Source organism: Fusarium sambucinum, chromosome I, assembly GCF_050947815.1.
Source record: "Fusarium sambucinum isolate potato_lamoka chromosome I, whole genome shotgun sequence".
NCBI lineage: Eukaryota > Fungi > Ascomycota > Sordariomycetes > Hypocreales > Nectriaceae > Fusarium > Fusarium sambucinum.
Genome location: NC_139294.1, coordinates 3,641,538 through 3,665,182, shown reverse-complemented (window position 1 = coordinate 3,665,182; position 23,645 = coordinate 3,641,538). Strand labels below are relative to the sequence as shown.

The following is a 23,645-nucleotide window of genomic DNA, read 5'->3' as shown; positions in this document are numbered from 1 at the left end:
TGATATCGTTAGATCCCTTTTCCTTCGCTCTGGAACCGCCCATGAAAGAACTAAAAAAGAAACAAAACGTTAAGGAAAGCTCCGCTACAGATGCAATTGTCCCTGAAATACCAAAATATCCAAAACACCCTGTATCCCTTTCCCTTGGTATCTTCCCATGCCCTCATTCATACTCTTTCTAATAGTCCACCTCGGTTTGGCCCATTGTCTCAGTCACAAGGCTAATATGACTGCGTGCGCCGATAGAGGTACTTCCGCCGTCACTTGCTCCAGGGAACAGCCTGGAGCGAGGGACCAGAACTTGGGCTGGGCACACGACGATTTCTTCGTCGCCCTTTCCATTGTCGTCTCCTTTCTTGACGACAAGTGGAAACAAGACGACTCTGACAATCGCGCCTTGAGCCTCAAGGTCTTCGTTCGAGGTAGTAATGCTACCACTTCGCTCGTTCATCATTGATGCGTTGAATTGGACTGTGGCGGTAAGCTCACCGTCTGCATCGTACTCGGGTCGCAGAGGTGGCAGCATCATGTATTCAGCTTTCTGCGTACGCATCTCGATCGAGAGACCAACGGCCTCTCTCATGACGCGTCGTAGCTGAGATTGAATTTGATCCTCCAGGTTTGTCGGCGGTGGAAGGATCTTGCATAGTGTCTGGAAGATGGCCTGAACAACGGCCTCTGTATCCAGGTCGCGCTGGCGTTTGAAGCTTTCGCGCTTCGCTAGTAGTGTTAAAGTAACGGCACGCCATTGGCGCACAGCTTCAGGAGGACCGACCTCGGTCAATAATTTCTCTAATGACTTGAGCTTCTGTCTCTGCTCTCTATCCATGCCGAACAGGTAGCGGGTGAAGACAAATTCCCAGATCATGTTCATGGTCATGGACATGAAAATGTCACGTCGTTTTACACGGTCCCGAAGGTAAACGTCGACGTCGGAACCATCAAGTACGGCATTGTCGAGTCGGTCGATTGTTTTCTCATCGTTGATCTCATTTGTTAAGCGACAAGCACGCATGTCTGAGAATTTGGAAAATCGCAGCACCCACTGTTGAACATGGGAGCAAAGTTGTTGGCAGCGGTGATCAAAGTGATCCTCGTCATGGATGTTGAGGAAGTGGTCGTCATGGGCTTTGGCCTCAAGTATTTGACGTTGCAACTCGCGAATCTTTTCTTTGGCGGAGTCGAGTTGGGCTCGAAGATCGGCAATCTCAGCGTCTTTCTCTTCAAGGGACTGCTCAGTGGTTCCTTTGACACGGCGGGCCTCTTCCAATTCACGCGCAACAACCGCATTGCGACTCTCGAGGTCGGCCACACGACCGGTGTCTTTATTGGCGAGCTCAGTGTTGGCGCTGGCAAGGCCGTCGTTAACTTCGGTAAGTCGGGAAACCTCGTTCTGGAGGAACTGTAACGATTGCTTAAGGTTATCGATCTCGGAATCCCGCTCGGCGAGACTGTTGGCAGCGCGTTGGCTCAAACTTGTCTCAGCCATAGCACGAGCTTCTGTGAGCATTCGGTTCTCGGCCATTAGCTGCTCAACCCTGTTCTCGAGTTCGAGGACCTGCATGCTCTGTCGGCGGCGCATGCTGTGAGGCCGGGTGGGCGATCGAGGTGAGCCGATGCGCCCCTCACCGAAGCCATCCTGCAAAGTGTAAGTACTGGCAAGACTATACATATTATGATGTTGTTGTAGTTGTTAACTTACGTAGACGTCGGCCATGTCCTTGGTGGCACGGGCACGACCCTCATTTGCGACGGGCGTGGAGCTGACAGGCGCTGTTACGGTAGCGGTAGCGGTAGCGGTGTTGTTTTGTTGACGTATAGACCGCAGATCACCGCTCATTCGCTTATCGGCGCGGCGTAGCGGTGGAGTGGGGGTGCCTGACGACCGGTTGATGCCTGGGCTTTCAGGCCTGGAATTAAGCGGCTCTGGTGTTCGACGACGGGAGAGACTCGTGTTAGAGACAGCCCGACGTCCCGCGCTTTCAAGGCGAGGAGTTGATCGCCGAATAGGACTTGCATTGTCGGAGAAACTTCTTTGGCCAGCATATGATGCTGCAGGGTTAGAGTTCGAGTTGGAACCTGGAGTGAGCGTTCGAGTAGGAGTTGAAGATGTTGAAGGTCCAGGCCCAGATCTAGATAGCGTTGACGCTAGGCCCGAACCCGTACCCGCTGTAACGGTAGCGCCTACTGGTGTAAGGATTCCATATTGTTTCTTCTTCTCAGGCTCCGGAGTTGGTCCCGGTACAGTGGGCTCTCGTAATACCGGCGTGCCTCGAGGAGAGCGACGGAGTCTTCGCTCGGGCTTTGGTTCGGGAGTTTGCATGACCGTACGGTCTAAAATTGGTTGGGGATGTTCCCAGCCCTCGGTCTCTATTCCGCTGTCGCGAAATGGTTCTGGACTGCGAGGTTTGCTTCGTCTCAAAGTTGGCCTTTCTCCTGTAACACTATCACGCCTGGATTCTTCACTCAGGCGTCTGCTCCGTCTCTGAAAACTCGATGCGTCACCAACAGGGCCGCTGTTTCGTCTGACCTGGGGTGGTGGTGAGAATGCACCCCTGGTTGGTTCCGTTTCCGCCTCAGGAACCTCAAGGACCGGCTCTAAAAGCCTGCTTGGCGACCTTAATATGTCGCTGATGTCGGATTCCATGCCCAGTGTTGGCGTGATTGTCGTGCTGTCTTCTCTTAATAGGCCACCTCTGGGCTCATCTGCGCCAGAGTCACGGCGTAACAGCTTTTGCGGCGACCCTCTCGATAACTCTGAATCGCCACGCCCGAGAACGGGACTCTCCACATCGTCCAAGTCGTCCGGCCGCGATCTTCGTAATTTCTTCTTGTCGTCTTGTTCGTACCCGACAGGAGCATCTCTAGTCGACCCATGTGATCTAGCCGTTTCACCGTGTTGTTCTGGCTGCTTGGATTCGTCTGCTGATTGTCTGGCGCTCTTGGTGCCTTTTGAAGATTTCAACCTTTTCTCAGGGGTCTTGATCTCGTCTGTCAAATCCCCAATAGTATATCTTCCATTTTCCTTGGATTCATTACCAGTTTCCTTGGTGGCTTCCGTAGTTGGCGACTTGATGTCGTGCGAGTCGGCCTTAGTCGTCGTTTTTCTGTCAGCTGAACCTCGCTCGCCACGCTCGTCTTGAGTACTGTCTCTGTCTGCTGACCTCCCTTCTCCGTCCTTATGCTCATCCTGTGCCTGCTCCTTCATTGTCTTGTCACTAGTCTTCTTAGTACCCCATGCAGCGGCTGCAGCTGCCGTAACCCTAGCAAAAATAGATTTTTCATGCTTGCTTGGTCGTTTATCCCCCACAGTGGCTGTACGATCACTTACACTCTTCTGAGTCGTGGCTGGTCGTGTGTCTGTCTCGGTTAAGGCACCTGGCGAAACATGAGGTACAGAATTTGGGGGTGACATAGCCTGCTCTGAGCCCTTCCGGCGCTTCTTCTTCTCTTTCGTACTCGCAGTAATCGCATCATCAAATCCAATTCCAGCGCGAGTTGTGTCGTTCTTGAAACTCGGTGAAGGAGCTAAAGCAGGTTTCGAAGATCGGTCATCTGTGCCGATATGCGTATCCTGGGGGGGTAGAGGAAACACATGGGACTTCTCTTCGGGTAGGATCACGCCAGGTTCTTGGGGTATCGCGACAGGAGTGGCTGTCATCGGAGACTCTGTCAAAGCGTCTGGCCCGGATGTGAAGATGTCTGATACTGCCTTGGGCAATCCCCCTTTCCCAGAAGGCTCAACGATTATTGCTAAATCAGATTCAGCTTTGGCCCTGTCTTGACCCGGCACTGTCACGGGCTGTGTTGGTTCCACTGCCAATGGAGCACCAAGGTTCCTGTCGCCTGGAGTGGTGATGGGACTTCCAGTTTCACGGTGAGCCTTTTTGCCCTTCTTCAACTCTTTTTCTTCAACGGGTTCAGTGTCACCCTCAATATCTTGATCGTTCGCTTCAAAGGCTGTTTTCTTCAATTTCAGCGTATTGTCTGGCGTTGATGGGCTTTGGTTGCTTCGTGCTCCTGGTTCTTTTGGCTCACTGGCCTGAAAAGACTCGGCATCTGGCGTGTCAGAGGCCTGATGATCCTTTTCAAGTTCCTTTTCCAAAACTAGCTTCGCCTCCTTCTTTTCATTCCTCGACAAATACGAGTCCGAGGCGGTTTCGACATTGTCTAACTGTATGGGGATAGCAGAAGTTGACTGGGGATCGAGAGGAAGATGGCCAGTGGCTTGGCTTTCAGGGACATGTGGCACTGCAGGTTGGGCCATGGATTCATCGACAGGAATTGCCAGAGGAGGCTCGATTATCATAGACAAATCCTCGGCTTTGGTGGGGGTGTCATCCACTGCAGTGTTTCCCCTGCTTTCGAGAGTTGTGCTTGGTACAGGAGCTATTGGGGGTCCTTCGACGATAGACTGTGGTTGTTTGACAGCAGATGATGCCTGGCAGTCTTCATCTTTGAGCTTCGCATCACCATTTGTTGTGAATCCCATTGGTGAGTCAAGCTCCGGTTTCTCAAGGTTCTGTTTGTTCGTCTGCAACTTGTGGCCTTGCTGTTCAGTGTCTTCGGCTCTAAGTTGAGGGAAGTCCGCACTCTGGGGCATGTCAGATGTTGGCCGCATAGAAACTTCGGGGTTCGGCAGCAAAGTAGAAAGCCCAAGTGGCTCTGTAGCCTCAGGAGCTGGCTCAGAAGTCTGAATAGGCTGCTCTGTGTCATGGTTGCTTTCCATGGGCTGGTCAGTGGCTGTTGAATAAGGCGTTACAGTCAGGGCCTTTCCTGTCGTTTTGGCTTCATCCTCAGCTTTCTTCTGCTCCCTCTTCTTTTTTTTCTTGTCCTTCTTCGATGGCTGTTTAGGGGGGTCCTGTGCAGTGTTTGGTTCCTGCTCCGCCGGTTGGCGAGTTGCAGTCTCCACCTTTCCCGTAGCTTGCCCTGCCTTCAAACCATCACCGGCAGTATTGGGGGTTCCGTCGACGACGGGGGCAGTTCCTGTGAGGTTTGTAGATGCATCCTTGGTGATACTGTCCTTGGAGGGTTGGATGGTGTCTGTTTTCATGCCATTCTTCCCATCTGTCTTTGAAGCAGGCGATGAATCACGCTCAACTGCATCTTGCTCCACCAGCGTGACCGGCTCTCTAACTTGATCGGATTGTGTCGGGGTTTCAGGCGTACTGAAAGTGAACCCCTGCTTGTTTGGCTGGCCATGCTTATCAACTAACACATCCTTTGGTGCTGGGCGGAATTCACTTTTGGAAGGTTGTGACGGCATGTGTTGGGTTTCGCGGCCTTCTTCAATAGGCGACGCCGGCCCTGATCCCGGTGGGCCAGTGATCTCGCCCTTTCGTTTCTTCTTGTCTTTCTGGGAAAAGAACGAGCTGGCCATGGAAAAGATAGAGCTGGCTATGCCCTCTGGCTGTGCTGTGGTCTTACTTTTGCTTGGTCTACTAGGTGACTTGATGGGCTTGGAAACGTCATTGCCGGGCTTCTCCTTTACAATGTCTTCAAAGGTGGTTTTTGGCGTGGATGTTGGCAATCCGGAGGTGGGCTTATCTGAGACATTCCTTGGGGAGTTGTCCTTATCAGGTTTGGGAGGCTCGAGAAGTTCTTCCTGTGTCTGTTGGCCGAAACGGTCGACCGCTGACATATCCGCAGGCTTCGGCTTGTCTTGTTGTTCGTCAGAAATCTGGATAGATTCCAAGCTTAGGCGACCGTTACTTGAATCGGTGACTTCGGCACCAGCAGTACCAGAGTTTTTCTTGGCACTCTTCTTCTGCTTTTTGTCTTCAGAAGGTACGATGTTCGCATTTCGCTCAGTCTCGCCCGGTCTTCCTTCAGCATGTACGTCAAGTGTCGCGACTGTGTTCTCACGGCCTTCCCCAGTAGCATCTGATGGTGGTTCTCTTTTTTCAGTAACACTTTCTTCCGGCTGAATCCGTATATGCTCTGCTGCTTCGAGATTTTTGGAACCTGGAGCCATGTCGTCAGGGATCTGAGGGTTAGTGTCGTCGATAGTAGGAGAGGCTTCTTGGTTTTCTTTTTGGCCCTCGTGTTTCTGTAAAGTATCTCGCGTATCAAGAGCTGGGTGAACAGCCTCTACTAATGGCGGCATCTGATTTGCTGGTAGGTAGGTCATGATGTTGTCTGGTTGATCCTGGCCTTTGTCGTTCTTTTCACGTTTCTGCGTATCTTCCACGGACGGGCGAGTTTCTTGTTGTACATCATTGCCATCTTCATTGCTTGTCTCGCCGCCAGGGGCTTGAGTCTTGGCTTCACTTGGGCCAGATTTGCGACTCTTTTCTGTCTTTTTACTCTTTTTCGGCGAGAGTTCTGATCGTTCTTCGACCACAAAAGACTCCTGAACAACAGGCGTCTGGTTGGATGGTGCTGAGGATTCCCCGGAGCCTGAGCCAGCAATTACATCTGCATGGGTTTCTCGCGCGCCTCCGGTCTCCGTGATTGGTTTTGGAGACAGGCGCTCTGGATGCTGAGATTCCGGGACTTCAATCGCAGGCGGAGGTGTTGTGACTCGGTAGTCAGGTTCATGTGATGTTGGTGGCTCGGCCTTTGCTTCCGAAATCAACTCGACAGGCGTCACATCGGTTTCCGCTTCTTGACTGGTTTCGTTCTTGGCTGTCAAAGGGACAGGGACTTCTTGTTGTGACCCAGATCTATGTTGAGGTTCTTCGAAAAATGGCGGCATTTCGGATTCATCTAGGGCTTTGACTGTGACTGGCACTTCAGCCTCGTCTTTGCCTTCGAGTTCCGCCGTCTCCTTATCTTTGCCTTCTGAAGGAGAAACAACATGACCCTCCGCAATCTCTTGCTTATCTGACTTGACTTCAGTGACCAGTGTCGTCTCCTGCGACGGAGGTGACTCAGTGGGGATGTTCTTTTGACCGGCCGTAGTTTGGCTTGTGGGTTCGGCCTGCTCCCTTGTCGCGTCGTTCTCGAGATCCTCCTTTCTGCCAACAAAGTTGCTGTCACTTGGGCTGGAAGCAAGCTTATCAGATGTCTTGTTTACGGATGCCTCCTGGCTTTTCTCGGTCTGCGCTTCAGCTTCGGTGACTCCAACGGTGAGGTCTTCTGGCTGAGTGAGAACAAGCTCTGGTTCAGTGCCGGTTTCAGGCAAGGCTTCACTACCAGAAGTTGTTGGCTGAAAGGAATCATGGATGATCAGGTCGAGGCCTTTCCTTTTCAACTTTTTCTTGATGTTCTTCTTCTCCTTGCCAGCGAGAGATTGCCATCCTTCAGTTGTAAACTCATTCTCACCACGATCCGACTTTTCAGGCTCATTGATACCAGAGGTGTCCGCCAACTCCGCTGATGGATTCGCCAAGGAATCTGGCAGTGCAGCAGTGGCTGGGACAATATCCTCCGTCATAGATTCGATTTGAGGAAGGACGGTATCCTGTGTCGCCTCTGGTTCCTCTTGAATATTGGTCTCGCTCGGTGCGCTTTCCTCAAAGACCTGCCTTTCCGCATCCTCTTTGAGGAACTGGGCCTTCTCGTTGTATCTATTGTCTGTCACTTGTGGGTCGTTCTGAGACATAGAACTGTCAAGAGGATGGCCATGAGAAACTGGCTGTTGTTGGCTTTCGACAACGGGTACGGCCGGCTTCTCCTTCGTCAGTTGTACAGACTCTTCCCTTGCCTTGTCAATGGCGGCCTCGTTTGAAATGTCTTGGTTGGCTTCAATCTCCTCTTCTGGTGCTTGCTCTAGTTCGGGAACAGGAGCAACATCAGTGGTAGGATAAGACGAAGGACTAGTCTCCTCGATTGGCTTTTCATTTAGAGGGGAATCCACAGGAGCCATCAGACTACCTGTGACGACAGGCTGCAAGACAGAATTTGGCTCATGAGGCTGCGAGGTTTCCTCCAATTGCTTCTCAACATTACTTTCCACTGACTTGTCCGACTCCTCTGAAATGGGTACAGTCTGAGTATCAGGAATCACAGTGTCCTCGCTCGTGACAATATCAGGGACAAGAGACGAGGGGCCCGTTTCGTCGCTGGCAATGGAAAGGTCTCGTTCCGTTGATTCAGGCTCTGCAGGTTCACTCACACGCTGTTGGGGGCTACTAGGGTCTGCGGATAGGACTGGTGTAGAGGGGGAGAGATCTGACGACGGCAAAAGGTCTAGAGGCGTTTGTTCCACCGATTTTGTTACATCAGTTGACGAGGGTTGAGTATCACGTGCTGGTGTAGTCTCAACTGGAGCAGCAGGCTCAGAAATGGCCCCTGGCTCGACAGTTTCATGATTTGACGACTGTGTAGGGTCTCCCAGTGACTCCAGGATAGACTCGTGGGGGCTTTGCATAGCCTTCTCAGGGGCGTTTTCATCCATGCTTTCGGCGGGAGCATCGGCCAGTACCTCCTCAAGTGGCTGGTTGATCTCGACCGGCTTTGGAAGTTCCGCTTCCATTGGAACCTGCGCCTCTGTAATTTTTTCTGCCATGTCTGACGATGAGGATGGGATTTCTTCGGTAGTCACATCAGTCTGCTCAAGTTTGTCTGGGATAATAGGCCCCGTTTTCGCCTCAATGATCGAGCGTGAATCTTGAATGTTCTCAACGGGTTCTCCAAGCATCTGTGGTGGCTCAGTCGCGTCCTCTACGCGAGAGGAAACCGACTCCTCCACAACTTGATGCTCAGCTGGAAGGTTAGTACTCGAGCTCTTGTCAAGGACATCAGTTAAATTGTCTCCAGAATCAACTTCCGGCACAGGAACAATGATATCCTGCTCGGAAGTTGCCTGTCCATTAGACTTGGGTTGTCTTGTTTGCAAGTCGGCATCAACGTCGGGTTCGGCATCAGCTCTCTCTGTCGCAGGTTGGATATCGGTGTTGTCCAAAGATTGATTCTCAGTTTTGGACTCGGGTTCAGCTTCAAAATCAGGCTCAATTATAGGTACAGTCTCCTCAATGTCAGGGAGTGGATCATTCATGGTCTCGTTACCAAGCTCTTGCTCTGCCCCGGTGGTGGTTTCAGCCGCAGATTCGGCACATGTTTGAGGGGTTGGCTCAGACTCTATACCAGCTTCAGTTGCAGGCGTCGCTGCCTCCTCCAGTAAGGTTCCACTTTCCTTTGGCATCTCTGCTTCGACTGAAGATTCCGGGCCTGCCAGAGCTCGAGCTTTCTTCAACTTCTTGATTTGTTTCTTCGACAAGCCAGCAAACTCCTCGTCATCTTCCAACTTTTCCTTTTCTTTTCCCAATCCCGATCCCGACTCCAGCTTTGTTTCAGGCTCAACAGGAGGATCAAGATGAACAGCTACAGTCTTGTCCTCCTGTCTTTGTGTACCTTCAGAAGATCCTTGGCTCTGGGCCTCATCCACGACGGCGGCGGCCGCGTCCTGCCTTGCCGTCTCCGGCTGCGTTGGATGATTGGTCTTGATGTCCTGCACGATTTCAAAATCGCTGTCTTTAGCCTTGTTCTTTTGGTCGGTCTGGGATTGACTGAGGCTAAACCCACCCCGCTCGTCTTCAGGACTAGCTGGTTCTTCGCTAGGAAGTTCTCCGGAATTACCGGTGTCTGGCACTTTGGCTTCGTTGGCTGGTGTGGCAATCTCGCCCTCCAAAGTGATGTCTCCCTTGGGAGTTTCCTTAGAATCGGTCTGCTCAGACGTCTCGTCACGCGTGACTTTGGGATCTTCGGCCGAGTGCTCGGCTGTTTCGGGTTCGACTTCAACTTCGCCTTTTTCGAAAGAAGTAGTAGGCTCAGATTTAGGCTCCTTGGATTCTTCTTCAAGTGCAGCCTTCTTCTTGTCTGCCTTTTTCTTCTTCTTCTTATCCTTCTTGGACAGTTTTGCAGGTGATTCGGGTTCTTCGACGTTCGGCACAACAGGTTGTTCGGTAGGGGTTTGCTCGGGGACTACGGCACCTGATGCTTCAGCAGCCTCGATGGCTGATGCTGGCTTCTGGCCAGGAGAGATTTCTACAGGTTTCTCACCATCAGTTGGCTGTGCCTGCTCGTCGTTTGTCGGGAGAATTCCAGAAGAAATGCTCGCTGCCTCAGATCCCAGGGGAAGAGGAGGCGCTTCTGCAGTCTCATCGTCAACTGGGTCTGTTGGGTTAGGGGTACCGGAAGATGCTTCTTGCCCAACAACATCCTTGACATCGTCAGAGACCTTATATGTGGACTCAGAAGTCGCTTGATTTAAGGACTCGGCTTCGGGTTGCTTCTCTGGTTCATCTGTAGAGGCGTCCTTCTTCTTTTTCTTCTTTTTCTTGCTCTTCTTCTCAGAGGTAGGCTCTGGTTCGGCCTTGTCCAAGGTAACATCCGAAGGTCCCTCAGCCTGGCTCTCAGCAGTCGTGTTCTCGACCAAAGGAACTTCGGGGTTTTTCAACGGGGGCGCCTCGGTTTCTTTTGCATCTGATGATTGCACATCCACAGGTGCGTCCTCAGGGGCCAGGTCTTGGGGCATATCTTGGGTAGCAGGAGCCTCTTCGGGAACAAGTTCCGCTTGTGCAGGAGTGTCCTCGTTGTTGACAACAGTTTGATCAAGCTGTTCGGGTTCAGTTGCCAATATGCGAGTATCAGTATTCTCTGTTGCTGGATCCTGCGATTCCCCGTTCTCGGAGAAGGATACCGATTTTCGCTTTTGCTTTTTCTTGGACTTCTTACTGATCTCTGGCTCCATTACCTCATTGTCGGCGACTGTTTTCTCTTGGGGCTCTACAGCTGGGGCCGTATCAGTGGTGGTCTCGTCGTCCATAGGCTTTTTCTCCGAGGGCACATCTGTTGAGGTTTCTGTGGCCTCGTTCAATAAATCCGCGCCCACTGTCTCAGCGTCACCCGATGTTTCTGTCGGCTGGGTTTCACTAATATCAATCTGCCTCTCAGCAGCAACAGTCGCTTCATTGACTGGGGCCGTATCTTGGGGTATATTTATGTCACGAGTTTCCGCTGGCTGGGTTGATTCCGCGCTCACTTCGGAAGGCTTCTGGACATCTGCATCGGACGTTGAATTGGTAGGCTCCTGGGCAGCTTGCGGTGGAGGGTCGCGGGTAGCCTGTGCCTCTGTCCTTTGGGCTACGTTCTCCTGAAGGGTGGCAAGACGTTTTTGATCTTTCTTAAGGAGACGACCCCCTCTTCGCGATTGCTTTTCAAGCAATGCTTCGATCTCTGCATTGTCCTTCGCTGCCGCAGAGCCCTCTGCTTGACGCAAAGCTTTGCTCTCTGCTTCTTTGATTTTCATCGCAACCGACCCGGCCTTTGGTGATCCGGCTTTCAGTGTTGCTGGAGGCAAAATGTTATCTACAGAGGGCATGGCGATGACATCCCGAGCAGTTTGAGACGGTTCCTCAGATATTGATTCATTCGCCTGCTTCTCGCTGGAAGACGGGTACTTAGCTTCAAAACCAATCGTGTTGTCGTCAATACCCTCGGCTTGCGTGGGCTTGTCATCAGTCTGGATTTGTTCCACAACCTCAGACTGAAGTTGTTTATCGTTTTCCTTTGGAGCCTCGGCTTGTGGTAATTTAACGTCGGAATCAGACTCCTTGGTTTCATTTTCGGCCGTCTTATCATCAGTGTGCAATGTCTCCTGTGCATGAGATTCGATGGGTTTGCCATCCATCTGCTGCGATTCCTCTACTTCGACTTGAGACTTGTCATCAATTTGTGGCAACAACTGAGCTTCAGGGTTGGTGGGCCCGTCTTCAGCTTGAGCAGCGCCATGGTTAGTCTCAGATGACGCTTGATTTTCGGGTTCCATCAGCTTGTGATCGTTCTGTGGCTGTTTGATGGCCTCGGCTTCAAGCAATTGATCACGGCCTTGGAGCTTGTCTTCTGAGTTGTCTTCAGGCTGGGCCTCGGGTGTATCTTCGGGCTTATCACTCATGGGTGGCTCTTCCTTGGACCGAATTTGTGTAGGCTCGTCGTCGATCTTGTCTTCTTCCTTTGCCTCACCTTCAACTGGTTTGTCGTCGGTTTGCGATCGGCCCAAAGCCTCTGTTCCAGTTGATTTCTCCTTAATTTCTGGCTTGACTTCAGGTTGAGCGTCAATAACTTTGCCTCCCGTTGTGTCGTCTGACTTTGCTCCCGGCTCCGCTGCACTGAGTTCCTTTGGAATGTCGCGAAGGGCTTCTGCCACCGATTCCGAGGCCAAGGCCTGGTTTTCTACCTCATTCGACACATGTATAACTTCCTCAATGGGGGCTTCCTGAAACGCTTGGTCTTGTTGAGCCGAATCGTTCTCGTGCTCGGTAGTCTCGTCTTGGCCGGCTTGGCTCTTCTTCTTCTTTTTGTTCATCTTCGCCTTCTTCTTAGAACCGGACCCGTCGGCCTCAGTGTTATATGTAGCAGCTTCCTCGGCAATCTTTGTGTCCTCGGCCTCAGCAGTCTTGCCTGGCTCTTCTTCGGTGACCAGTTCAGGCTTGGCTTCGGCAGGCTTCTCGACATCGTCATTTGTCATCTCCATAGGTTTATCCTCGGCAGTATCATCAGATTTGCCCTCGACAGCTGGTGTTGTGTTGGAAATTATCTCGATCGATGGGTTCTCGACAGATTTCACATCCTCGCCTTCGATTGCTCCATCGGGGATTTCGCGGGGTGCTTCAGGTGCGATTTCAGTTGGCCTTACTTGCTCATCCTCCGTCTTCACCACAGGCTGTTCGACAGCTGTAGATCCATCCTTGTCAGGAACGTCGTCGCTGACATGCACGGTGGCATTCTGCGGCTCAACGTCTTGGGAAGGTTCAAGTTCAATGGTTGTTGCTTGCGATTCCTCTACAAGCGCATCCCCTTGAGAGAAAAGTGGCTCAGAGATATGAGAATCAGACGAAGTCAGGGGCTTTTTGGCAGCAGCCTTGTCGCTGTCCACTTCAACGATGGGAACATCAGGCTTCGCCTCAGCGACCTTCGACTTCTCAGCGCTTACAGTATCAGGCTGGGTCTCACTACTGGGCCTGGCAACGTCAGGTTGAGCTTCACGCATGCGGTTTTGCGCTCTTGCTTGATCTTGGAATCCCCACATTCTCTTGAAGGCCGAAATTCCTGCAGCGCCAGGGAATGTGCGAAGAGAAGAAGGAAAGTAACCTTGTCGATCTTTCCGAACATCACCGGTGGAAGGGGATTGATTGCCAGAAGAGGGGGAGTAGGGGACATCATCCAGATCATCAAGTTCTCGACTGTTAGGTACTGGTGCAGCGAGCACTGGTTTATCAGCACGGGATTTCTTGACACTCTTGGTAGCCTGACCACCATCATGATTGGGGGTTGACACAGCAGACTTCGATGATGTAGCTTCGTCGGCTTGAGCGTAATCAATGGTCTCAGGCTTTGTATCGGCTGCCGGGACGGATGGTTCAGTCAAATCGTATGTTGCCTTCTCAGGTTCCTCAAGAGACTTGTCTTGTGACTTGCTATCCTGAGGCGCAGTCACTGGCTCATCATCTATTTTGGTGCCTTTCTTCTTTTTGTTCTTTTTCGACCTGGAAGAAACGGCGTCTTCTTGCATTGGCGCGTTGGACGATTCGGGAAGCTGTTCAGCAGTCTTAGCATGCTTGTCTTGCTCTTGCTCAGGAACATCAGTATTCGCAACAGTGTCAGGTTGGGCCCAAGCATCAAAAGTATCTGCATCAACGGGAGGTTCGACAGGGGCGTCCTGGGACAGCTCCGTATAAGGTTGTAAGGGGTCCTCCACAGCAGTCGAGGATTGTTCAGCGGGCAAGTCGACAGGGGTAGCAGCGGGAGTCTCGATAGAGACAACCGGATCAGTCCAAGCATCAAAGGCCTCCTTTTCAGCTTGAGGGGTTGGAGCAGAATCTATGGTTGTATCCTCGGCCAGGACAGTAGTAGGTTCCACGGGCGTAGGTTTCTCCTGTGGTTGCTGAGTCTTACTCTTATTCTTCTTCTTCTTCTTGCTCTTGGACGGAGACTCAGGCAACTCCTCGGCGGCCTTCTCTTCAGGAGGAGTGACGCCAGGCAGAGGCTCTGTGACAGCAGGGGCTGTAGCGGACAATTCAAGTGCAGGCTCATGCTCAGCTATGGGTGCTGCAGGTTCAGAGTAGACTTCTGGCTCCTTCTCTGTGCTTTCCGCTTCTGGCTGGATGGCCAACTCTTTGTTGACAGGTGAGACATCGTCTTCTATACGGTGAGATACCTCTTCAGGCACTATACTCACGTGCTCTTCACCTTGGAAGACAGCAGGCTCTTGGACGCCTTCAGCTTCCGCAACAATAGATGGCTCGGCAAAAGCTTCAGGAACGAGCTCGGGTACAGATGGAGCTCGGGTTTCGGGTTCAGCCGTAACTAACTTCGATGCCGAAGCTTTATCGTCCGCATTGACCCCTTCACTCAGGGAGGGCTGGTCGTCCTTGCTCAAGTCGTCAACAGGAGCTGGAAGATCGAATGAGTCTTGAATAATTGGTTCTAGTCCCTGCTTCTTGAGCTTTTTCTTCATGTTCTTTCTGTCCTTGGCATTCATGTTGTCCCACTCTTCGGTGGTGATCTCATTCACTGCACGCTCAGCCACAGGTTGCTCTGGCTTCACCTCAGCGGGTTCGACAGCTTCAGCAGTAGTTTCAGCAGGGACGTTGACAGATGGAGCCGTTTGAGGTTCTTCAATAGTATCGGGAGCAAGTGCCGTGGAGGTGTTACCAGTTTCGCCAACAAGGTCTTCGGTCTCTTCTTTCGTGTTTTCGATCCTAGGCTCAGTGACCGAGACATCCTCGACAACCAGTTCAGGCTGGGGCATGGTATCTGGCTCATCGCTAGACTTGGGAAGGTCGACGGCACCCTGGCCGGCTGCTTCGTTCTCCAATTCGTCAGCAGGTTCAACTACTTCGGGGACAAAATCTGCCCAAGGCTCGGCGACTAGCTCTTTGGTTGGCTGTGGTAAAGATTCAGGGGCGACCTTGGTAACATCCTCAATCATAGGCTCTGTTGTGAGATCCCAAGAAGGCTCCTCGGTCGCCGTTTCAATCGGAGTAGGTTCGATGATCTGCTTGGTGGACTCAGGTTCTTGAATGTTTCCAAGAGCCTCAGGAACTAGGTCCTTGGCTGACGTGGTACCGTCTTCAATAGTAGGCTCCTGCGTCTCGGCACGCTCCTCAACTACAGGTTCCTCCACAGAAGACTCCGCGATTGACTTGATATCTGACTCAGGGGTAGTTTCGGCAGCCTTTGCTTGAGCTCGTTTGACTGAGTGGGAAATCAAGGTCATCAAGCGAGTCTTTTCAGCCTTTGTGAGCTTCTTGGACTTCTTGGATTTGAGAGCAGCTATTTCCTCCTCTTCCTTGGCAACCTCTTTCGCTTCAGCTTGTGTAGCAGTCTCGGCTTCAGCGACAGCACGAGCAGCAGCTTCAGATTCAGCCGCCTGGAATGCTGCGGCAGCATCCGTGACAGCTTGGTCTTCCGATTCTTTGGCTGTTGCCTCGTCAACTACAGGTTCGGCACCATATTTAATATTGGCAGGCTCTTCAACAGTAGGCTCATTAGCAGGAACAACAACGGATTCGGTCGAATGGCTGATGGCTTCAGTCGTAGTGCCAGTGCCCTTTTCGTTTGTTGTGTCATTCAGAGGCTCTTGGACGGTGGACTCTTCGATAATAGGCTCATTAACAGGAGCAGTAAAGGTTTCAGTCGAAGTATCAATGACATCAGCAGCGGTGATGATCTTTTCGTTTATCTTCTCAGCCAGAAGCTCGACGTTTGATGGCGCATTCACAGGCTCTTGAACAGTATGCTCACCAACAGAGGTGACGACAGTCCCCTTTGCAGTTTCGCCAACATTCCGAATGTTTCTAGCTACCTGTCCCCCTGCCTGGTTGTCCATTGTCCCTTCGGCTGTAAGCTCAGTATCGGGCTTGACATTTGCGGGCACTTCGGTAACAGGCTCATCGACGGGAATGGTAATAGGTTCGGTCGCGCTCTTATCAATGAGACCGACCTCCTTGGTTAAAGGCTCCTCAATCTCTTTAGCCCCCTCATTTGCAGGGTCGGTGTCGGGCTTGGCATGAACACGCTCCTCAGTTGTGTGCTCATTGATCGGAATAGTAGAAGGCTGAGTCGCAGCATCAACGACATCAGAAATGTCCTTGGCGACCTGATCCTCTGCTTCTTCGGCAACTGTCCTTTCGGCACCAAGCTCAGCATGAGACGTCACATCAGAAAGCCCATCAGCACCGAACTCGTTGACAGGGGTAGTGAAAGCTCCAGTTGTAGTTTCGGAAGAAGGCTCGTAAGGAGTAGCAGTGGATTCGGAAGTAGGCTCTCTGTCCACGGCAGATGAGAGTGATCGAGAAATATCTTCTCTGGGTGAAGTCTGTTCAGAAGGACCCTCGACAGCATCGGAAAAGTGCTCGTCGGCAGAGGGGAGATCATCCCACTTCTCTGCAGGCGGTTCGGCACGATCCCTGGCTTGAATAAGGGCAGCAGCAGCTAAACCAGCACTGGCGCCCAAGCCGACAGGGACAGCGATGGCAGCAGCATCGAAGGGAGGTGGTGCAGAGCGCTCATCGCTAGCCATATCCCTGCTGCCAGACTCCATAGGGGTTGCCAGAGAAGGTGTGGGCGGGTCAGGAGCTGCAGTAGGCGTAGGTTCTGAAAGTTTAGGCTCTGACAGGCCAGGGGTTGGTTCATTGGAAGGGATAGAAGGTGTTGGCTCTGGAAGCACAGGCATAAATTCGGCACGAGGGGTCGTCTGTTCTGATTCGACATCAGAGTCCTTTTGCTGCTCAGAGAGAACAGTGTCAACGCGCAGATCAGGTCCAGCATACTCGGGGTCTTCGCCGAAGTAATCATCGTTCTGTTTGAGGAATTCAGATTCGGGTGAGTTTCTCGCAGAAGTCTCGCTGGGCTCACTAGGTGGCAGCGCAGGAAGTACAGATCCTGTTGTAGGTGCTGGGTGTCGCGATTGTTCAAGGAGATACAGAGGCATGAATTCCCGGCTATTGTCCCAAGAGGTAGGTCGAGCTTGTCGTCTTGACATGACCACCGAGTCCGAGTGCGGTATAATAGGGGAGCTAGCCGGAGAAGCCCTGTAGCTCACAGGGGATGCAGGGTTTGATGATCTGTTACCTAGGCGGAGTGCGATAGGAACAGCGGTACGGCTAGGGGATTTCATAGGCGTCTCGAAAATACTGCGGCGACGCTGCTGGGGCCAAGGTTCTCGGCGGGCACCGCGTTCCTCAGGAGGAGTATCAGGTCGACTATCAGGAAGAGGGGGTAGTTCGTCGGAGACAGAAGGAGTTGGGCTAGAAGGTTCACTAGGGGGTAGAGGGAGAAGGTCGCCATATTGAGGGTCAATGGCTGGTTTGATGACACGCGGTATGACCTCAGGGTCTACCAATTCGAAGCTTCGCACATGGCGTAGCCCATCACCAGAGGCAGAAGGCTTTCGGTCTGATGGGGCATCAGCGGCGTTAGAGCGAGTGGCATCAGATGCATAAATGTCTGCTGCAGTCGCTAAGCCGACACCCGCGCCAAGGGTGTCGGCATTACCTAAAAAAGAATCCTTCTTATCCTTGCGTGGTTTGAAGAGGCCGGAAAGGACGCTGGTGCTTGGTCGCTTCTCTGGTGTTCTACGATCCTTGTAGTCCTTCTCACGGCGGGATGAGCCAGGCACAGACGAAACTGACTTCGCATCGTCATCGTCATACCGAGACGGTGTTCGTCGGTGTCCACGTGACTCAGAGACAACAGAGCTTGCATCCCTGTCATCGAAAGACTCCTGCCTGCGGTGTGATGGGCTGTCTCTTGAGTCGTCGTAATCATCTCCAGCGCCATTTCTTCGCTTGGACTTCTTGCTTCTCTTGCTGCTAGAACTGGCAACAGAGATTTCAGAGGCCGCCATTGATTGAGTGGGTGAGTCATACCCATAGGGATGGCGCTTCGATCTCTTGGGCCTCTCTTCCTCGTCATCAGATCTTCTGCGATGAGACCTATTTCTTGACCTGTCCCTTGTTCTATCTCTTGACCGATCTTTTGAGCGGTGATCTCTAGAACGGCGGTCTCTTGAACGATCTCTGGATCTGTGGTCTCTCGAATGGTCCCTAGATCTGCGGTCGCTTGACCGATGTCTTGAGCGATCCCTCGAACGATCCCTAGACGACTCTCTCCTCGATGATCGATGATCGCTGGGGTCCAAGGTCGAAGACTCCCGATATCTACCTTCGTCTCGCGACTCACGATCTTTCTTGTGTTTTCTTGAGTGTTTGGAAGAATCGTGCTCGTGGTCTGATCGGGTATCTAAGGATGCAACGTCCCTGGACGAATGTTGATGATGGGATGGCTCCGCAGGTGCAGAGACACGAGATCTGTCGCCATCGTAGTAATAGTCATCATTCGGCTGCTTGCGCGGCTCCTCGGGAGAATCACTTATATCAGTGTGAATATCACGAGAAGATGCGTCTCTTGAACCAGAGGCAATGGCACCTAGGGCAAGGGCAGCAGGCACAGCTACCTTGGCAACATCAGATACACTGATGTCATGGTCGCGACCTTGGTCCCGAGAAACGCTCCGATCATAGTCTGATCTCGACTCATACGAAGCAGGAGCTGAGACACTGGGACTCCACTCATCTTCAAAGTCACGGCCCTTGCGATCCTTCTTACGACCCTTGTTACTCTTCTTGCGGGAGATATCTTCCCATACCGCCTCGCCTGCTTCACGAGAGGGTTCAGGCTCGGCCCTGTCAGTCTCAATTTTCCCATCGTCTTGAACGACAACAACATCAGACTTTTCTCGCTTGCGCTGTTCTTGTTTTCTGGGCTTTGGACTGTCAGATTGGTTGTCGGGAAGTGGCACATCTTCGGGTTTTGGTGCATCTGATCTGATGTTGCGCTCGCTCTCGTAGGGCAGAGCTGTTTTTTCCTGAGGAGTCTCGACCTCTCCAAGGACAAATCCTCGCTCGGGCAAAAGCTTTGGGGCGTCGACAGGTTCCGGGGCAATCTCAGCATAAGGTCGCTTATACCAGGCGTTGCCGTTTGATCCGCTGTGGGAATCACCATTTGCTTCCTGAACACCTGGAGGGGAGTCACGTCGACTGTAAGACGGATCATCGATGACGATATCAGGGTTGAATCCAGTGTCCTTCAATCCAGCAGCAAGTGTAGCGGCAAACTCAAAGTCATCCGCAAAGCGACCAGGCATTTGCTGTGGGCTTGCAGGCTTAGTGCCGACAACGGGAGGAAAGCTGTTCATGTCATCAACATAGAATTCAGCCCGTCGAATAGAAACATCGCTGCTTCCTGCATCAGAGTATGAGTAACCTCCGGGCATTTCGGTTTGTTTTGGGTCGACTTCGACATCAGGCTCGTTCTGTGGCTCAGCACTGCTACCTGCCAGTGCAGCAGCAAGAATACCCCAGCGGCTCGCCTTGTTCAGCTTAGGTCGAGATTTCTCGACAGCCTTCTCAGCAGGGAAGTAGTTGTCATTGTCACTCTTCTCAGGGCTGTCGGCATCGAAGCGCTTGGTCTCGTTCTCTCCCCAGCTTACGGACTTGGCTGCAGAAGCTGGCTCGCTAACAGAGATGATCTCGCCTTTGGGTCCGATACTGAAATCTTCGGGTTTAGCAACAACTTCAGTAACCTCTGGCTCCTTTCGCGCCTCGGGGGCCGGTGTATGCTGGCGGCTCACGGCAGGGGTAGGGTAGATCAAGTTCAAAAGCGGGCGCTCTCGCGAAACGTTCCTTCTTGAAGAGTTTTTGTCAGGGTTGCGGTAATGGTGTTCTTCTCGAGGATGAATCTTGTTGTCGATTTTCACATCTGCATCAGGACCTTCGTAGATGTTCTTCTCCGGGTGCTTGTCCTCCATGACTGGTGGTGTAACAATACTGAACGATTCATTCTTGCTCTCTTGCCACCTGTCAACCACGGATCGCTCGGGTGAAGCGCTGCGTGATCGCATCTCATCAGAAGCAATTTTTCGGGCGATATTAGTCTCGCGGTAGTATCGATCTGCCTCCTCCTGAACAGCATCTTTGCGTCTTCGCGAGGTGTCCTGAGAACTGTCTTCCGAGTAACGACCCTTTCGCCGCTCTTGCGATCGCTCATTTTCAACTGCTACTGCGGATGCGACTGCAGCCGCTGCTACAGGAATAGTGGCGTGCTTGGCCTCGTCGAGGATCGACCTAGCCTTGTGCTCCTCCTCCTCATACTCATGGCCATTTCGGGGGTCGCGGCGTTGCGATGCGCCTTGCGACTCCCGGTAGTCTTCAACCATGCGCTGAATCTCGAAGGAGTCGCGGCGGCTGAGTCGAGCATCGGCGGCTGAATCTCTTGGCGGAGAGTCGTCAAAGTTGGGCTCACGCTCAATAGTAACTACATTAGGTGTAAGGGGTCGTCCGGGGGTAGTGGTTTGAGACATGGTAAAAGCGTCGTCTGAAACCTGATATTGGAAAGGATCAATATCTTGGTGTACGGACTTGGCCGACTCCGTCACAGCCTGATGGCCTGCACCAGTCGCGAGAGGAAGGTCGCGACCATTTCGTGTGGCCTTGCGCTCGCTGGTTCCAGCCTGGACTGTGGGCTCACGCTCAAGCTGGAACTCTGGACCGTACTGGATCCCGAATGGTCTCCCCTCGTTCTGATCCGACTTGGGGGCAACCACTACATCGACATTACTCTTCTCCTTCTTCTCACTTCTATCCTTGGGGGTATCGTCATTATATCGTGAAGATTTTCGCTCATTATTATAATTGGGAATAATAGCCTCGGGTTCCATTTCGCGGTATTCACGTTCCCACTTCATGTTTCGTGCACGTTCCTTCTCCAATCGCTCGTGTCGGTCTGCCTCGCTTTCGGGATTTTGCGCCCTGTGTTGTTCTCGCAATTTTTGACGCTCAAGCTCTCTAAGCTTTTGCTCTTCAAGTTCCAGAGCTCTCTGGCGGTCCCGGTCGATTCGGCGTTGATTCTCTCGATCGTCGCGGTCACGCTGCTGTTCGTCACGATGCTCACGACTATCCTTCTTCGAGGAAGTGGCCATGGCCACGCCAGCTGCTGCTGCTGCTGCCGCCGCAAGACCACCGGTGGCGACTCCGCTCCAGTCTTTCTCCTCAGGTTGTTCAGATTGTCGCTGACGATGGCTTCTGCGGTTTGCACCATCAACCTTCACAGCATCATAGACCTTTGAAGATACGGGAGTTTTGGGGACCGGTTGTTGCAAGGGGATTGGGGCGGGTCGGGCTGACGGATCTTGTTGTGCAATAGGTGTCGAGAACCGCTCTCCATCGTAACGGTTAGGGTCAGAATACATATCTCGCATGTGAATGGGTGTCCCGTTTCCGAAATTGGCTGAATCGTGACGGTATGCAACAGCTTCGTCATCGTTTCGGAACCCACACGGTGTGTTGATTGAGCCTCGCAGCGAGTTATAAGGTCCAAAAAGACGAGGGTCAACGACAGAGCCCCTATCGCTATGCCTCCGATACTCTGGCGACGAGTCGTAGCCGTAACCAGATTGTCTTCGGGGCCCTGCCATGCCTGCGGCGGCGGCAGCGCTTCCAGCGGCCGCTGCAGCACCGAGTGCAGGCTTGATAGACTCTGCAACGGTCCCATAGGCAAGCTCCGAGTCGGCAGCTGAACCAGCACCATCGCTGCTTGAAGAGTCATCGTCTTCGTCTTCGGAAGCATCTTCCCACTCATCTTCATCATCTGAAGACTGGACACGCTGCTTCAAGCCATTCACCATCCTTCCATTCTTCTCTTGGCCATATTGAGAAGCCATAGCGGCGCCGGCGGCGCCAGCTGCAAGTCCCAAGGCGGCCGCTTTACCTTTACCCTTACCTGATGCCTTGCGCGCCTGACGCTGTTCATCCTCCTTGGATAGACGTGCCAGATTAGAGAGCTGCTGGCCAAGAGCCATAATCTCCTCATCGGCAGTCTTCTTTTTCTTAGGGGTCAATCGCGCAGCACGATCAGACCCTCCAGAGCTACGTCGCCGCCCATTGCTAGGGCCAGGGCCGACGCCGGCGGCAGATCCGTAACCCTGGCCAGAAACACGACTTTGACTTCGGGGGCTTAAGGTACGACTCTTAGGTTGTCGCACATAGCCGTTTCCATAAGCCAAATCAGAGTTTACGGAAGAAGAAGAAGAGTTGCCAAAGTAAAGTACACGGCGCTTCTTACTTTTCTTTCGGTGGAGACGCTGTTTAACACGCTCCGAGGGCGCCTTGAAAAATGTGCCAAGTAGGCCACCATACTCCTTCGTATCCTTAAATCGTGAGATATCTAGCAGCGACGTTGATGTGTCGCTGGAGGATGAAAAGACGCTCGAAGGTGTTTGCGGCCGTTGCGGATTCTGTTGATGCTGGTAAGGACTATTATAACCGGGCATCGATTGAGGCGGCGCGCTGTAGTAGGGCTGCTGCTGTTGATGATACTGGTTTTGATACGGATACGGATACTGATACTGCTGTGGTCGTGGTGTTGATACCGAATTTTGTTGTGGTGACTGTTGATACATTTGGAATTGATCCTGTCTTTGAGGATCATACTGTCGTTGCTGCGTTGGCGATTGTGGTTGTTGTTGTTGTTGTTGTTGGTATGGTGGTTGCTGACGCGAGTACGACCGTGAGTGTGGTGAGTCTCCCTGATCTCCAGCTCTTGGAGTAAGATCGCGATCGCGAGACTCGTACCACCGGCGACGAGAACCAGAGCCCTCGGGATCCCGAGAGCGATCGTCTCGCTGCATTGCGCCGGTTTTACGGGTCTACCGACGTTGCGAATTAGTCAGGGTTGATTAGATTTTAAGGATGATGTTTTGATGGTGTTTTGATTTCGGGAACGGAAACGAGAATGGGGACCTAAGCTCCAGCCTCCAGGCCCTTCTTTCCTATCATGGAGAGCCCCGTTGTACTAAACAAGCGGTGGCTGGGGTCGCACGTCGTTGGTCGAGTTCCCGATTTTAGGCGGGTCCAAGATTCGATCTATGAGGCCCTTTTGCGCTGAGCTGAGGCCTTTGCTTTTGCTTTGCTTTGCTTTGCAATGTCGAGGTAGGCACGGCGACGCAAGAGGTCTGGGCGTCAAATCTGATGCGATCCTCGTAAAGCTTGAATTGGACTACGTGTGTAGGGTATGCGCGGTAAAGCGGTACAGATATTAGATAGGCGAGATTCGGTTACTTGGTGGCAAGACGTTGTAGGAGTTAAAGAGACAAGCTCAAGGTTCAACAGCCAAGAGTGTTATCAAGGGTGTTGGGACTTTAATTAAAAGCTGCACCGCCAGCATAGTTATGGCTACACTTCCGGTCACGGTGTAGAACCTTCGGGTTACGGTATGGAGGCCACTTTATATCACTGCCTGCTATAACTAGCTAGCTTTATCTATATATAGATATAAGGCTATTACCAGTTTATAAAGTTATCCTTATAGAGGTTATCCTATTAAAGGAAGTTATTATTATAAAAGAAGTTATTATTATAGAAAAAGTTATTATTATATAAATAAGAAATATAATATTATAGCTATATAAGATTTATAATTTATTCTTAAGGCTATAATTTGCCTTTACTTTTACTTATATTTTTCTTACTTTAATATTACTATTTAAGCTATTATTAAACTTATAAGGGTTATATAAATAATAAATAACTTTCTCTATTAGCTTTAGGGATTATTATATTAAGCAGTAAAAGCTGCCTTAGTATAATATATTTAGCTAGATATTTTCTTAGGCTAGAATATTATAATTATAAAGGCAAATA

The 23,645-nt window shown here is 51.8% G+C and overlaps 1 protein-coding gene across 1 annotated transcript; it reads right to left on the bottom strand.

Moving 5' to 3' along the window:
* Nucleotides 1–178: 178 nt before the first annotated feature.
* FSST1_003905 (uncharacterized protein) lies at nucleotides 179–22,633 on the bottom strand (the record flags this gene model as incomplete). Its single annotated transcript, XM_083230027.1, has 3 exons — nucleotides 179–1,639; nucleotides 1,703–13,152; nucleotides 13,198–22,633. The coding sequence occupies 3 exons, from the start codon at nucleotides 22,631–22,633 to the stop codon at nucleotides 179–181; spliced, it is 22,347 nt and encodes a 7,448-aa protein (XP_083087335.1).
* Between the last annotated feature and the right edge of the window lie 1,012 nt (nucleotides 22,634–23,645).